Source organism: Caretta caretta, chromosome 10 (assembly GCF_965140235.1).
Source record: "Caretta caretta isolate rCarCar2 chromosome 10, rCarCar1.hap1, whole genome shotgun sequence".
In the NCBI taxonomy this organism is placed as follows: Eukaryota; Metazoa; Chordata; order Testudines; family Cheloniidae; genus Caretta; species Caretta caretta.
The window spans coordinates 61,334,269-61,348,872 of record NC_134215.1 but is presented as its reverse complement, the minus strand read 5'-3'; the positions used below and the strand labels follow the sequence as shown (position 1 = coordinate 61,348,872).

At 44.6% G+C, this 14,604-nt stretch overlaps 1 protein-coding gene across 1 annotated transcript in view; it reads left to right on the top strand.

Annotated features, from left to right (window-relative positions):
- Window positions 1-14,604, top strand: part of LOC125644004 (protein unc-13 homolog A-like) — a 72,791-nt gene that overhangs the window by 19,447 nt on the left and 38,740 nt on the right. Inside the window, exons 5-6 of the mRNA XM_075133071.1 lie at window positions 1,757-1,880; window positions 14,090-14,213. Coding sequence (XP_074989172.1) covers window positions 1,757-1,880; window positions 14,090-14,213 — 248 coding nt within the window. The remainder of the gene's footprint in view (window positions 1-1,756; window positions 1,881-14,089; window positions 14,214-14,604) is intronic.

Here is a 14,604-nt window from a genome sequence, read left to right as displayed (position 1 = left end):
GAGACGCATCAGAGAGGGAGGGTTGGAACAAACAAATCAGCACAGGGCAGAGAAAGTCAGAACTTTCTTCAGTTTTGACTGGAATGTCCAGAGGAGAAAAAGGTCCCTGCTTTGGTGGCTTCTGTTCCTACTGGCTTGAGGCTGTGACTGAATCCTCTGCAGTTTCCCCCCTGGCCACGTGGTGTGGGGAGGCAAGGCACCACCTGGGTCTTCAGGACCCCAGAGTTTGTGGTCTCCCCTGCACAGTTCTGGGTCCAGAAGTGTGCTGGGAGGTGGGCTGGCCCCAGCTGGGCCTCATTTTATTTCTTCTCCCCATGGTGTAGCAGTCCCCGCGTTGGCTGCTTCTGTTCCTCCCCTTCTCCCCAGTCACCATTTCTTTGTAGGGCAGAGGAAGTAGGTCTTAAGTGTCCATGTGTCACGGGCTGGCCCTTTAAGGAGAGCCAGGTTCAACTTTGCCTGTGGTGGACAGCTACTCCCACAACTGATCCTGATGTGCTGGGGATCAGATGGCTTGGTCCAATTATCAGCCCTACCTGGGATGGAGTCAGATGATTTCCATAAAAGGCTGTGGTTAGTTAGGGAGAAGATCTACAAGAGCGAGGCTCTTTTAAGGCTGATCCTGAAGGGAGAAAGTGGCAGGAGAGGAGGAGGATCTGGTGGCAGACCCTGGAGAAAGCCAACCCCCCAGGCAAATGGGCTGGTAGAAGAGGGGAATAAGAGTCCAGTCTGTGGAGAACCAGAGTGAACAAAGGACTCCAGGGAGAAGGCCTAGAGGGTCAGAAGTTTGGGTAGATGATAGCTTTCCAAGGACAAAGTCAGTCCCGAGGGTGAGCACTAGATGAGAAAGTGGGGTGGAAGGGTAGCCCATGAGGGAAGATGCTTTTTTATGTTTCCTTTGGGACTATTGTTTGATTTTGATATCAAGACCCTGACAGTGGATGCTGAGATACAGGTAATACTGATGCATATTAACTTGAGAAGACAGACCCTGTGTAAAAGGGCTATAGCTAGCTAAGGACTAGACTATATGATGCTCTCTTGGAACTAGAACTGACCAGGGTCTCATACCAAACCAAGGAAGCCTGAGGACCTGGAGGGAAACTGAGGTGGGAATGAGTGATCCCATGGCAGGCTACATAAGAGTGCTGTAGAAGCTGATTCTACCACACCATATATTATCTAAATTGACATTCAGCTGCTACTACCGGGGCTCAGTGTCCTCTCTGAAGCAGAAGTAGCCTCTGCATGGTATTACCAGCGAAGGCTGTGTAAATTCTAAAGAACAGCGGCTGCATAAGCAGCTTGCTTTTTATTTTTGGAGGACTAGGAGGGGATAGGTTCCTATTATATTTACTGTACATTAATCATTTCAGCTTTCTAGAACATACTTGCTGCTTGGCGTAGACAGGGGAAATTGTCAGTAGTGCTTATGCTGGGGCCTTCAGAATGAGAGCTGTAACTTTCAATGCTCATGTTTCTTTCACCTACCCTTGAACTGATGTATAATCAAACAGAAAGCCTAATCCTGCAAATACTTGCTCATGTGAGTAGTCCACATAAGGATAATTTACATGAGTAAAAGTTTGAAGAATCAGGCCAAAAATATTAATTGCCAGCTGTCAGATCCAAAGCCTATTGAAGTCAATGGAAAGGCTCCTGTTGATTTCAGCGGGCTTTGAATAGGTCCTCTGTAGCAGAATGATAATGGTGGTTAACATAAATCCTAACAAGGTAAAGTTCAGTATATCCTTTGTAGGAAGGTTCGGGTGCATGGTGGATACTACATTCTGAAGTCATAAAAAATGGAAGTGAAATCTGTGGCACAAAAACACCAACTCGACATGAGATTTTACTGGATGTCTACTTTGCAATACTGAATGGTAAGTTACACATGAATAACCAAGTAAAAAATGAACAGTATGAGATGGAAGATACCCACTCATTTAAGTTCATGCAGTGCCCTATCAAATATCACACTGTCTCTAGGCTTTTATAGGGCTGCCCATCACTATAGTCACCTGATAATAGTAGTAGTGAAAGGAACACTATAAGGAAGATCAGCCCCAAAGTATAATGGCCTGTTTGTTTGCATAAAAATAAGAGTCTCAAACTACTGATGTCTGTGCTGTTTCATGATTTTTAAATAAAAGCCATTAAAAGAGTTATCTGGTTGGATTTAAATACCTCCCTCCCTGCTTGCTAACTGTCCAGGTTTGGCAATGACCACACCAGGGACCTCGTGTCTACTGTCTGCCATAGTTCTGCATGAGGCACAGCGTGTGGGAAGCAAGCTTACTGGATAACACAGCTTTGTGTGCCCCCATGTGGACTGTGGAAATCAAGGAAGGAACGTGTGTCAATGTGGCATACTCCCTCCAGATGTTCCACCTTGAGTGGTGCGCTCTGCACCTCCTACTTGGACAATGACTAGAAAAATTTGGCTGTTAAACTTCAAAAATAATATCCCTATTCTGCCACCTTTACTACCAATGATGAATTCGACTTTGCTCTCTGAGTGCTCCCCTGACATCAATAGGACAATTTTGTAGTTAACAAGGGTGTGCACAAGGGCGGGCAAGTAGGGGCATCTCCCAAAAAATCTATCTCCCCACAGCCCAAGGAGGGAGGAAGCAGCAGGGCATCTGGCTGTTGCCTGAGTTTCTCCCCCCACCCCATAGCTTCAGCCAGCTGCTTCTTCTTCCCTGTTGCTGGAGTCCAACGGGTTGCCTCTGCCTTCACCCCTTGACTCACCTTGGGGTGGGGTCTGCAAAGCAGACAGAAACTCTGGCACTCCAGCAGCAGGGAAGGAGAAGCAGCAGCTGTAGGGGGCTGGGGAGGAAGAGCTTAGGCAGCAGCCAGCCACCCTGCTGCTTTCCTCCCTCCCCCCCGACTGCAGGGCCACAGGGAGTGCTGCTGCCCAAGGGAGCCGCTGTCTCCTCACTGCTGGGCATCCCTGACAGATGCATCCCGAGAAATCAGGGGGTGGGGAGGCGTCGTGAACCTTTCATTTATGTGTCTTTAACATATCCCTCCAAAAGCGGTCAAATTTAAATTCCTGTGCACACACCCAGTAGTTAAGGTACAAAGGAGATGGGTCAGTGTTCGCTCTAATTTTTTATGTCCATGTGCGGAATGAATTTTATGTGACACCAATATGGAGGTGATGGGGGGGTGGGTGGGCTGAGGGGTTTGGAGTGTAGCGGGAGCTCAAGCAGGGGCAGAGGGTTGGGGTGTGGGGGGTTGAGGGCTCTGGCTGGGAGTGCAGACTCTGGGGTGGGGCTAGGGATGAGGGGTTCAGGGTGTGGGAGGGGGCTCAGGGCTGGGGTAGAGGGTTGGGGTGCAGGGGATGTGGGCTCTGGGGTGGGGCTGGGGATGTGGGCTCAGGGGTTTGGCCAGGGATGGGGGTGCAGGCTGCCCCGGGCTGCAGTGGGGAGAGAGGATCCCCCCCCCCGCAGACTTCTCTCACCGCAGCAGCTTGGGGCCGGGGGAGAAGTGCCTCATTGAGGCAGCTCTGGCGGGGCTATGCTGTGCTGGGCCAAGGGAGGGGCCCCTGTCCCGGGCAGCTCCAGCGGGCCTGGGTCGGGTTGGGCTGAGGGAGAAGGTCCTCTCTCCCGGCCGGGGCAGGTCTGTGCTGGGGCAGGCAGGGAGGGGCACCTCTCCCCAGCGCAGCCCTGAGCCCCTGTGCAGGCTTAATAGGCGGCTGCGCAGCTTAGAGGGAATTTAGGATGGGTCCCAAGTAATATAATGGAGAGAACATCTACACTTCTTTAAAGCATGGATTCTCAGTACGCTCTGAAAATCAGGTCCCTTTCAGGTGTCTCAAGTTGGACACCCAGAATCACTGAACACTTCTGGAAATCTTGGCTGCTAGTTTTTAATAATATAAGGCTTTAGAAGTAATATGGACAAAGAAATAACTTTTAAAAATGATCACCAGTCGAATTGTAACATTTTGCTAAATTTTCCATTATAAATCAAATTTATAATAAAAAATGAAATAAAACTTTAGGAGTAAAATGTTGTGGGTTTTTTTTTTTAAATGAATTATATTAAAAGACAGAAATGCTGATGTGGATACAAGAGTAACAGGAAATCTACTGTAGGTGAAATGTAAAATAAATTGATATGCAGAAGAAGAGTGTTTAAAAGCTTATAATATTGGAAGACTGAATTTTGCCCTGAACCTTATCCAACCAGAGGCTTGGAGATGAGGTAGAAAACTGTGAGTAAGATAAAACTTTACCCACAAGGTCAACATTGGAGGGAATTCTTTTGCTGAGAGGAAAAAATAGATTATTGGGGCAATAGTGCTCCCATTACTCTCATGAGGACTACATTTATTTTTTCTAATAGCCAAGAAAATAGCACTGGTAAATTTTCCCTTCTAAGGATAACACTCTCCCTTTTGTATGTTGTAATGAAGCCTCAAACAAATAGGAAACTACATGTACAGTAATTTTTTATTTTTGCTATTTAGGTGTAGTTCTCTCTAGAATATTCCTTGCCACTGACCTGATCTAGTTCCAATTGAGTTCAGTGGAATGACTACACTGACTTTAGCAGGGAAATTGAGCCTCTAACTATAAAAGAAGCAAAGGGGGCACATTATAAAGAGGGACACTCCAGTCTGGGGTGGGCTAAATAGACTCCAGGTCCTTGGAATTTTGTGCCACAACATCCACTACGAAAAAGTTATATGTTTTTCAGTGCCACACCTACATCCCTCATTATGACCCTAAATCAGGAAAGCATTTAAGCATGTGCTTAAGTAGTTTGCTGGATTGAGGCCTAACTCAAGTGCATTAAGAGAATTTGCCACAACTGTTGGTTTACAGGTACTATTTTTATCTCTTTTTGGCTCAGCCAATTACGAATTAATTTTTCATAGCCTGAGGTTTTGATTCCAGAAGAACAGATGGGCAGAAATTAAGAAGCAGGAAAGATAAAGCAAGTTAACTTTTTAAGAGACCATATTTGAAACTGTAGAGAAAGCATTCTACATAGTGAAATGCTTGTAGAAATCCTGCAGAGGTCACTGTAACATTGTATTTCTACATAGGCAGGGGAAAATGGGCATAAAACACTGAGCTTTCAGAAGCTCAAATGCCCCATCTATTGCTTCACTTTGTTTTTTCTGCAGTACATTTGGTGCATCACCTTTTGACTCTGTTGATCTTATGCCTGCTTTTCAGCCCCTTTGTTGAACATTTGGTTCCATATCCTCAGTTGTGGCCCCGGCATTATGATGATTTACAGTAATTGAGGATCCGAGAAAGACAGAGTATTTTTCATTGATTCATAAAAGGTGCCAGATTGACAGGTACCAATCCCAAAGACAGAAGTCTGTTTATTTACAGACAGGTATAACTCATGCAGTAGAAATGCAAGGGTTCCCCAGGCTGGCCTACCAATCTGTCATAACCTAGAACTAGAAGAACCAGCTGTAGAGGTCAGGTCACAGTTCTGTCTCTATACCAATTCATTCTTTTGGGAGCCTGCTGTGATTGCTTCCAAGAGTGTTATTGCCATTTGTGCTACTGCTTTTGTGACATTGTCACTTATCCACTGAGCCCTGCATTCATGTCACATAGGCTACTGAAAATATCTCATACTTCTGAAGTTCTGCATGCAAATACACAGTGACAAAAAAACGGTATGCTAGACTATCTATGAAGACTTCAGTAAAATTAGGAACATCATAATATTACTGAGTCGGTTTTTAAAAGGTTATTAGGAATGGATAATTTGACATTATGATTAAAACATAGCAATTTATTTGGGCTTGTGAAGCTGTGTGTTCTTGTGAGAAAAGAAACTAATCTTGAAATGAAAAATAGATAAACGTGCTCTGTCTTTTCTAAAAGGGTTTGTGGGAGGCATAAATCATCTTTGTTCACATTTATCAAATAATAAAATTATATACACTACATAATGAAATGCATTCATTAAAGAGGCACTGTGTAATGAAGCATGCTCTTCGTCTCATAAAGCAGCATTTAGTTATATAGTTGAAAACACACTTAAACTGCTAAGTACATTGCACAATTGGACTGCCTGATCCATTATGGAAGCAATACCCTAATGTTTTGTTCAATGTTATTTATGTTTGTTTACATGTGTTTTAAGGGCTTAGTGTGCTTTTTGACAGGGCTGCAAAGTGGTGTAGGTAGTAGAGATTTTTGTAGTAAGAATATTTACCATTTCACATTTTTATAAGTGCCTAGGAACTTGGATGCATGTTTTTAATAAATGAACTTGATTTTATATAGCAACAAAAGGGCACATAGATCTTTAGAGATGTATGAAACAAGGTCCCTGCTTTAAAGAGTTTCCAATCTAAACAGAATAAATATTGCTTTCACACTGAGATGACATGTGTGATTCCAAATACCACCAACCATGAATTTAAGTATGGAGGTCCTGATTCCTATTTACACAAAGATCACTGTACACACTCTGGCAGTGTAAAGGGGCCTTAAAGTAGATGTAAATTATTTTAAGGACACTTTGCACTGCTAGAGTGAAGTAAAGCTGCCCTGGTGCAAATAAGAGTTAAGTCCAGAGCCTCTTTACATTCTGCTTTGGGGAAACACAGCACTGAACAAGTTCTTATTACGTGAGAATGAAGCTGACACCCATGACTGTTAACCACATTTCTGCTTATTCCTTTCTTCTGTGTCCCTGGAGTGTGGAAGGCTCCCACTATCATCTCTTTAAAAAAAAATTGTTCAAACATATGCCACTGTGACACTCCCATCACTTCCATACCACACTTAGCTCCTTCTCACAATACACATGAAGCATTGGAAAGCAAGTGGGAGAAATTTCTTCCAACCCATTTAGAAAGCCTTTGTGCAAGTAGTTCACACCCCTCAACACCTTTCAGCTGATGTTTCATGAACTGACCACTTTCCTCAAGTGTCCACAGCCCATTTTTTAAAATGTGGCAGTCACAGGGGGCCCTGACAGTCTGGCGCCTCTCATTAACAGCCAGAACAAATATTTCAGTAGCAAGTTCTAGTGAATGTAAAAATATACATATGCAATTCAAATGCCATGATTTTCCCTGAAGCAGGCATTAAAATGTTCATAAGTACTGAGACGGGGCAAGGCCAGATGGCTACAGAAAAGTAGTGGGAGATAGATATGTTAGCTCCAGGCTAAACAAATCCCTGGTACCAGGATAAGTGAAATGACAACTGCCCCAGGTCAATTAAGACACCTGGGGCCAATTAAGAACTTTCCAGAAGGCAGGGAGAATGCTAGGCTGATTGGGGACACCTGAAGCCAGTCAGGGGCTGGCTGAAACTAGTTAAAAGCCTCCCAGTTACTCAGGTGGGTGTGCATGTCAGGAGCTGTGGGAGGAAGTTGTGCTGTTGGAGAGACTTACTAGTACACACCATATCAGGCTCAAGGAAGGAGGCCCTGGGGTAAGGGTGAAGTGGAGCTTGAGGAAATGAGGGTTGCTGTGGGGGAAGTAGCCCAGGGAATTGTACATGTCATGTTTCTGAAAGGTCAGCTACCATAGCTGATACTATTAGGGTCCCTGGGCTGGAGCCCAGAGTAGAGGGTGGGCCCGGGCTCTCTTTCCCCCCCCACCTTTGCCCCTGATTAATCACTGAGACTGGGAGACAACAGAGACTGTGCAAGGAAGGATAGCTTCTCCTCACCTCCCTTGCTGGCTTATGATGAAAATGGCTCAGTAGACTGTGACCGTTGTCTCTAGAGAGAGAAGGGTTATGTGGAGGGTCACAGTGAGGCTAGTGAAATCTGCCAGGAAACATGGGACCCACGGAGGCAAGGACAGGGGACCCACGGAGGCAAGGACAGAGCTTTGGCGCAGTACAGATGAACTGAAAAGACTAAATTCACTATATAGAGTGGTTATGACATCTGGAAAACTTTCAAAGGGGAGGGGTGGGAATGCTTGTGCTGCTGTAGTAGTGCTTCTGCGCTTTGTTTGAGGCATAATAAGTCAGACCACTGCTCTGGATTGCTGCCATCTCATCATCCTGCCTGTGCAACTGCCCACAGCATAGGAGCTCTGTTCCCTGTTCCTTTATCACTAACTCTGCTGCTGCAATTCCAGAAGCCTCTGATTGGTGACCTAATTGCTTCTACTGTCACAGGCAGAGTAGGAAGCAGAATGCTGATCAGAGTGGTGTGGGAAAAGCGTGGCTTAGTCTCAAATGATTTACATGGGAAGGTAGATTATAGGAGAGGGAAAGTGAAATTGAGCTAGGGATGAAGAGAGCAAGGGGGAGGGGAGGGGGCAGAGAGATCATCTTGAGAGAGAGAGAGAGGAAAAATCAAGGAAGACGGAGAGGGAGGGAAGGAGGAGGAGAATGTGCTCAAAGGAGGGGAGAGGACTGAACAGACAGACCATTGCAAGAACCACAGAGAGCAAAGGTCTGAATTGCCAGACTTAATATAGGAAAAGTGAAACCAAAGATTAAAAACAGAACAGCCACTGTTTGCTTTAGTCATGAAACTGACCTGGTGTGTTGGGAGTGAAGTTCAAATCTGTTCCATGCACTTATATGGGGCTTTGGCCTTTGATATCAGACCCTCAGACAGATCAGTTCCCAGCTATCTTAATGGGAAACATTATGGAAAGCTGGGGGTATTCAGAGTAATCAGAAAAATTGATGTACAATGCTGAGTCTTGCTGGATATTACAGACAGGAATACAGGTGATGTGGCAAATTGAAGCAGTCCATAAAGTGCAATAGGAGAAAATACCTCTTTTTCAAGCTAGGATTAGTGCTGCCATCTCTTGCCACAGAGCTCTATTCAGGTCTCCCAGCCAGCCCTTTCTGGAGTTGGACCCCTGACTGGGGCCAGGCTCTTTCAGTTTGGGAGCAAAAGGACTACATTTAGGTTTGCTCAAATGAGGTCACTGGACATTCTCCAGATGGGTTATGTTACCAAGCTATGCAAGTATTGCAGGACCAACTTTGTCTGATTTCCACTCTCATCCACCATCTACTTCAGATCAGAGTGTTACAAGCTAGGCTCCCTCCTATTTCTAGCTTCAGAGAACCACGGACAAGTGGAGCAGGGCCTTGTCTGAAATGTCTAAGTTTCTAATGGAAACTTGTCTTCAAAGTATTCCTATTTTACCATTTCAGACAAATTTACTGTTTTGCAGATGGATGACAACCTTTTATTTCTCATCCCAACCTTGATAATTACCATTTGATTTACATGTGCTCCCACGGATGTCTCCAGGATCATGGTAGCAATAATTCTGATTTTAGGGAAGAAAGAAATTGACTTCCCTTCCAAGAAAAAAAATTCTGATTAGGTTTCTGTACAGGGAGAAAGCTGAAGAAAACACACGCACAAACATACAGTTCCTGGAGTATCTTGGGATTCAGGACAAACAGACACATGGTTCCATGGATGTCAGTCACAGGCCGGGGCTAAGGATGAATGCTATAGGGTACAAGGTCTTGTCACAGAAGAAGGTTAACAAAAGATGACAGTGGCTATAGTGGAGAACAAGTGGTGGCACAGAAACCAATTCTTATTGGAGTCTGTGGGAATTGGGATTACATACCCAGGGAAACTTCAATGATCCAGTGTTCATATGATACCTCTCCAGTATTTCTGGGTATCTCCTCTGCATGTCACCAGTTGGCACAGATCTAGCTTTAACTGTATAATCTCTGATCCAACAACTGGTGAATGCAAAGAATCAGATTTTTTTTTTTAAAAAGGGCTCTCCCCAGGTCATTGTTAAGGCATATTGTCATAGATCTTAGTACAGCAGCATGGAGAAACTAGTATTTAAACTGCCCATGCTTTATATCTCCTGTAGATAAAAATCCAGGTCTGATAACCTGGCCATATTGAAGTCAGAGAGAGATTTTCCACTGACTTTATTGGGGCCAGGATTTCACCCCAGGAGTTCCTGTGACATTCTTTATGAAAATATGCTTATTATATGGATATGACATAATTGAGATATTCTCAAGATGGCTCATGTAAGATATCATTGGAAAGGTTATGATTTACTGAATGTGATTATCCAATCTGTATGCATGTATCATTTCTTTATCTAAAATTAGGAATATGGACTATGTAACCATTAAACTGGGTGTGTGTTGGGAAGACACCCACCAGACAACAGGTTATCAGATTTGATGGTCCATTAGGAAGAAACAACAAGACTGAAGATACTAATCTCTCTCCCTCCTGGGGGGCATCTTGAGACATAACTGTGACACTACTAGATCAGCTAGTCTTGTCTAGGGTGACCAGGTGTCCGGTTTTCGACCAGAACATCTGGTTGAAAAGGGACCCTGGCGGCTCCGGTCCGCACCGTTGACAGGGCCAGTAAAGGTCCAGTTGGTGGTGCTGCGGCGCTAAGGCTGGCTAGTCCCTACCTGTCCTGGCACCGTGCTGTGCCCTGGAAGCGGCCAGCAGGTCCAGCTCCTAGGCTGGGGGCTCACATGCTCCATGTGCTGCCCTGAGCACTGGCTCCACAATCCATTGGCTGGTTCCCAGTGCACAGCACGGGGGCGGTGCCTGCAGGCGAGAACAGCTCGTCGAGCGGCCTTCCCTCCTCCCCCTCCCCCTGCCTTCTACTGCCAGACCTCCTGGCTGCTTCCGGGGCCCGCACAATGCAGTGTTAGGACAGGAAGCAGCCTGCTGCACCACTGACTGGGAGCCACCCAAGGCAAGCCCCCACCCCAACCCGAAGCCCTAGCCCCAACCCTGAGCTCCCCAAAGCCCCCTCCTGCACCCCAGAGCTCACAACGCCAGCCCAGAGCCTGTACCCCCTCATTCACCCCAACCCCCTGCTACAGCCCAGAGCCCCCACCAAGTCTGGAGCCTCCTCCTGGACCCCAAAGCTCTCACCCCGGCCCCAGCCCAGAGCCCTCATCCCCTGCACCTCCACCCTGTGCCCCAGCCCAGAGACTCCTCCTGCACCCTGAACCCCTCAGCCCCACCCCCGAGCCTGGAACCCCCTCCTGCACCCCAAACCCTTCATCCCTAGCCCCACCCCAGAGCCAGCACCTCCAACCCAGAGCCCATATCCCCTCCCACACCCCAATCCCCTGCGTCAACCCGTAGCCCCCTCCCATATTCTGAATCCCTCGGTCTCAGCCTGGAGCCCCCTCCTGAATCCCAAATCCCCCATCCCCAGAGCCCACACCCAGAGCCGGAACCCTCACCCCCTCCCGCTCCCCCGTCCCAGCCCAGTGAAAGTGAGTGAGGGTGGGGGAGAGTGAGCCACCGAGGAAGGGGGAATGTAGTGAGTGGGGCCTCAGGGAAGGGGTGGGGCCATGGGGAAGAGTGGGCTAGGGTGTTCAGTTTTGTGCGATTAGAAAGTTGGCCACCCTAGTCTTGTCACGTGATACTAAACATTATCTTGGACTTCTTGTAACTTTCCACTAAAAGGAAAGTGGAATCAAATTTCAAGTCTTTATTTAAATCTTATTTAAGAGTGGGGAGGAAGGCAGATGAGTCTCTCTTCCATTGGCTACCCAAGAAGAAAGACTGCTGAAAGTACCTGAAGGGACAAAGAAACCAACCTAAAGGGAAAGGCAGGGGTGAGTCCAGACTGAGACAGGGGTCCAGTTTGTAAGAAAAATAACTGGAACCCTGAGCTACAGAAACTCTGCATCCTGCCTAAATTCAACATTTAGGGTGAGAAATTACATTTTGTAACCTGTTTCTTTAGTGAATCAAGTTTAGTTTGTGTGTTGTGTTTTATTTGCTCAGTAATCTGCTTTGTTCTGTTTGCTACTGCTTTAACTCCTTTAATCTGCCTTTTGCAGTTAATAAAATTTGTTTTGTTTATTGTTAAACTCAGTTTCTGTAATTTCTAATGGGGGAGGGACAATAAGTTGCGCATATCTTCCTCCACATTGAGGGAGGGGGTGAATTTATGAGCTCACGTTGTATAGATTTCTCAAAACAATATATCTTTGGGTCTGCACTCCAAGGGAGGTGGACACCTGAGTGCTGGGGAAAGTCCCTTAAACTGAGGCTTCCCAGAGATGATCTCAGTGTCTGTGTCCTTCTGCAGTTGTGTATGGCCTGGCCTGTGTGTGTACTGGAGGAGGTTTAAGAGCCTGGCTCAGCAAGACTGGTAAAAAGGGTGCCTTGGCTGGCAGAACAGGGGGGCTCAGTGGTATCTCAGCACATCAGGTGGCAACTTGAAGGGGGGCAACCTGTTACAGTTCCATCTTCAGATCTGTCAATATAGTACATTTTGCAAACAGTAAACTTGCTCAGGGGCAAAAAAAAAGTTATGTTAAAAAGATTAGTGTCATTCTAACACTGAGAGCCAAAGTCATACTTTTAGCAGTGTTACATTTTACAGGTGGTAGACTGACTTTTACATACTTGAACACTTCTTTTAGTGGTTTCCTGATTGTACATAAATATTTACACTTTTTTAAAGTGTAGGAGTGACATTGGACTGTAATCAGCCTTGTGCTGTACTTCTATGGTAAGAAAGGACAACAAACACACCTTGATTGCATTGGCCTCGTTAGCACGACAAAAGTAATTTTTCCTCTCTTGATATTCACCCCTTCTTGTCAACTGTTGAGAATAGCCCACTTCCACCTTAACTGAATTGCCCTCATTAGCACTGACCCCCAACTTGGTAAGGCAACTCCCAACTTTTCATGTGCTGTGTGTGTGTGTGTGTGTGTGTGTATATGTGTTTATAAAAAATCACTGCTTATTGTATGTTCCACTCCATGCATCTGATGAAGTGGGCTTTAGCCCACAAAAGCTTATGCCCAGATAAATTTGTTAGTCTCTAAGGTGTCACAAGGACGACTCGTTGTTTTTTGCTGATAAAAACTAACACAGCTACCACTCTGAAACTTTTCAAGGAAATATTCTATTGCTCATTTCAAGAGAAAAATCAACAGTTAACATGTTTTCTACTGATCATTTTTGAACAATGTAGGAATAGTCCTGTGACAGGGCAACTTTCTGCAATGTCTTTGGAAGACTATATTATATTAGGTGTGTGAATGATTTTTGTATCATTATGGGCCAGGGATTGTATGCACTGCAAGGGTGGGGGAAAGTTACCACAGCTGCTCCAGGAAGTGAAAACAGTAGGGCATGATCAAGGCAAATTCACCTGAATTTGAACAGCTTATAAAGGAGTATTGCTAATGGAATAGGAAATGAACAAGATCCCATTGTCTCCAAAGCGCTGTCTTTGTTTTATTGCTTTTATTCAAAGTAAAATATAAGACCTAATTTCCTTCTCCGGCAGCCAACCAGACAATTTGGCATTCTCCCAAAGTGAATACTTTTGAAGGAAAATTAAACACCTTTCTCCCCCCCAACCCCAACAACTGATCAGAACGATGTTTGTGGAGGAAAGGAAAAGATAAGGAGGGGGGTCACATGAACTCTTCTAAACAATAGAAGAAAAGTTCTGTTCACTTAGGGCTGGATTATGATACCCTTACTTATAGTGAATCAGTGGGACTACTTGTGGATTAAAAATATATTGCTTAACAACATGAATAAGGGTATCAGAATCTGTACTTTGTGGTGTACAAATGACATGTCACTGTCCTACCAGGAAAGTGACAATGTGGTCCTATAGGAGGTGGAATTAAACTTCACATAGCACTCACGCTTTAAACACAAACATAATTAAGACATCATCAATTAAATACCTTTTCAAATTTCATTGGAAAACTGAGACTCAGCTTCCTCCATCTCGAATCGATAGTTCCTTAACTGAGAAACATAAATTGTTCCTTAGTTTGTGAATATGCTAAAGATAGTGCCCCAAACATCTCTCACTTATATTTGAAGGATACAGAAAATCAGAATGTGATCTTGATGCTGTGATTCTGGTGATCTTGAAAGTAATGTAATTTAATTATAGAAATAACTAAGAATCAATTAATCTCCAACCTTGCTTATTTACATTAAAGCTATTGTTTAAGTTCACAAAACCTTTGATGCCATGAAGTTAGATGATCACTTCCCAACATTGGTATTTTCAATTACTGTAAGAAACAGTTTCTTTTCTATGAAACTGATTTCATGCCTTTTGGCTATTTCTAATCTATTTTTTCCCCCAACTATCAAGATTTGGATCGCAGAAGCCATTACAGGAGGGCTTCTCTCCAAGGTGCATGTCATTCACCTCTGGACACAAGTAGCAGCCTGTCACCCATGAAAAGTGCTCTCAGCATGCAAGAGAAAGAACTAAGGTATTGTACTTAGTAAAATCAAACATGTAGAGTGGCATTTATTGTCACTGGATAGCATTTAGTGCGTGTATGATATGATCAAGGATGTGTCTGCAATTTATGTAAGACCTTATGTTTCCATCATTAGGGTGAAAGAGAGAATAGCAGATCCCCATAATCTATCAGTAGGAAGGTCAGGAGATCTACAGTACGGAACAGAAGTGGCTCCCTAAAGCAATTAGGACTGTCAAGCAGTTAAAAAAAATTAATCGCATGATTAATTGCATTGTTAAACAATAATAGAATACTATTTATTTAAATATTTTCTACATTTTCAAATGTATTCTGTGTTGTAGTTGAAATCAATACAAAATGTACAGTTCTCACTTTATATTTATTTTGATTACAAGTA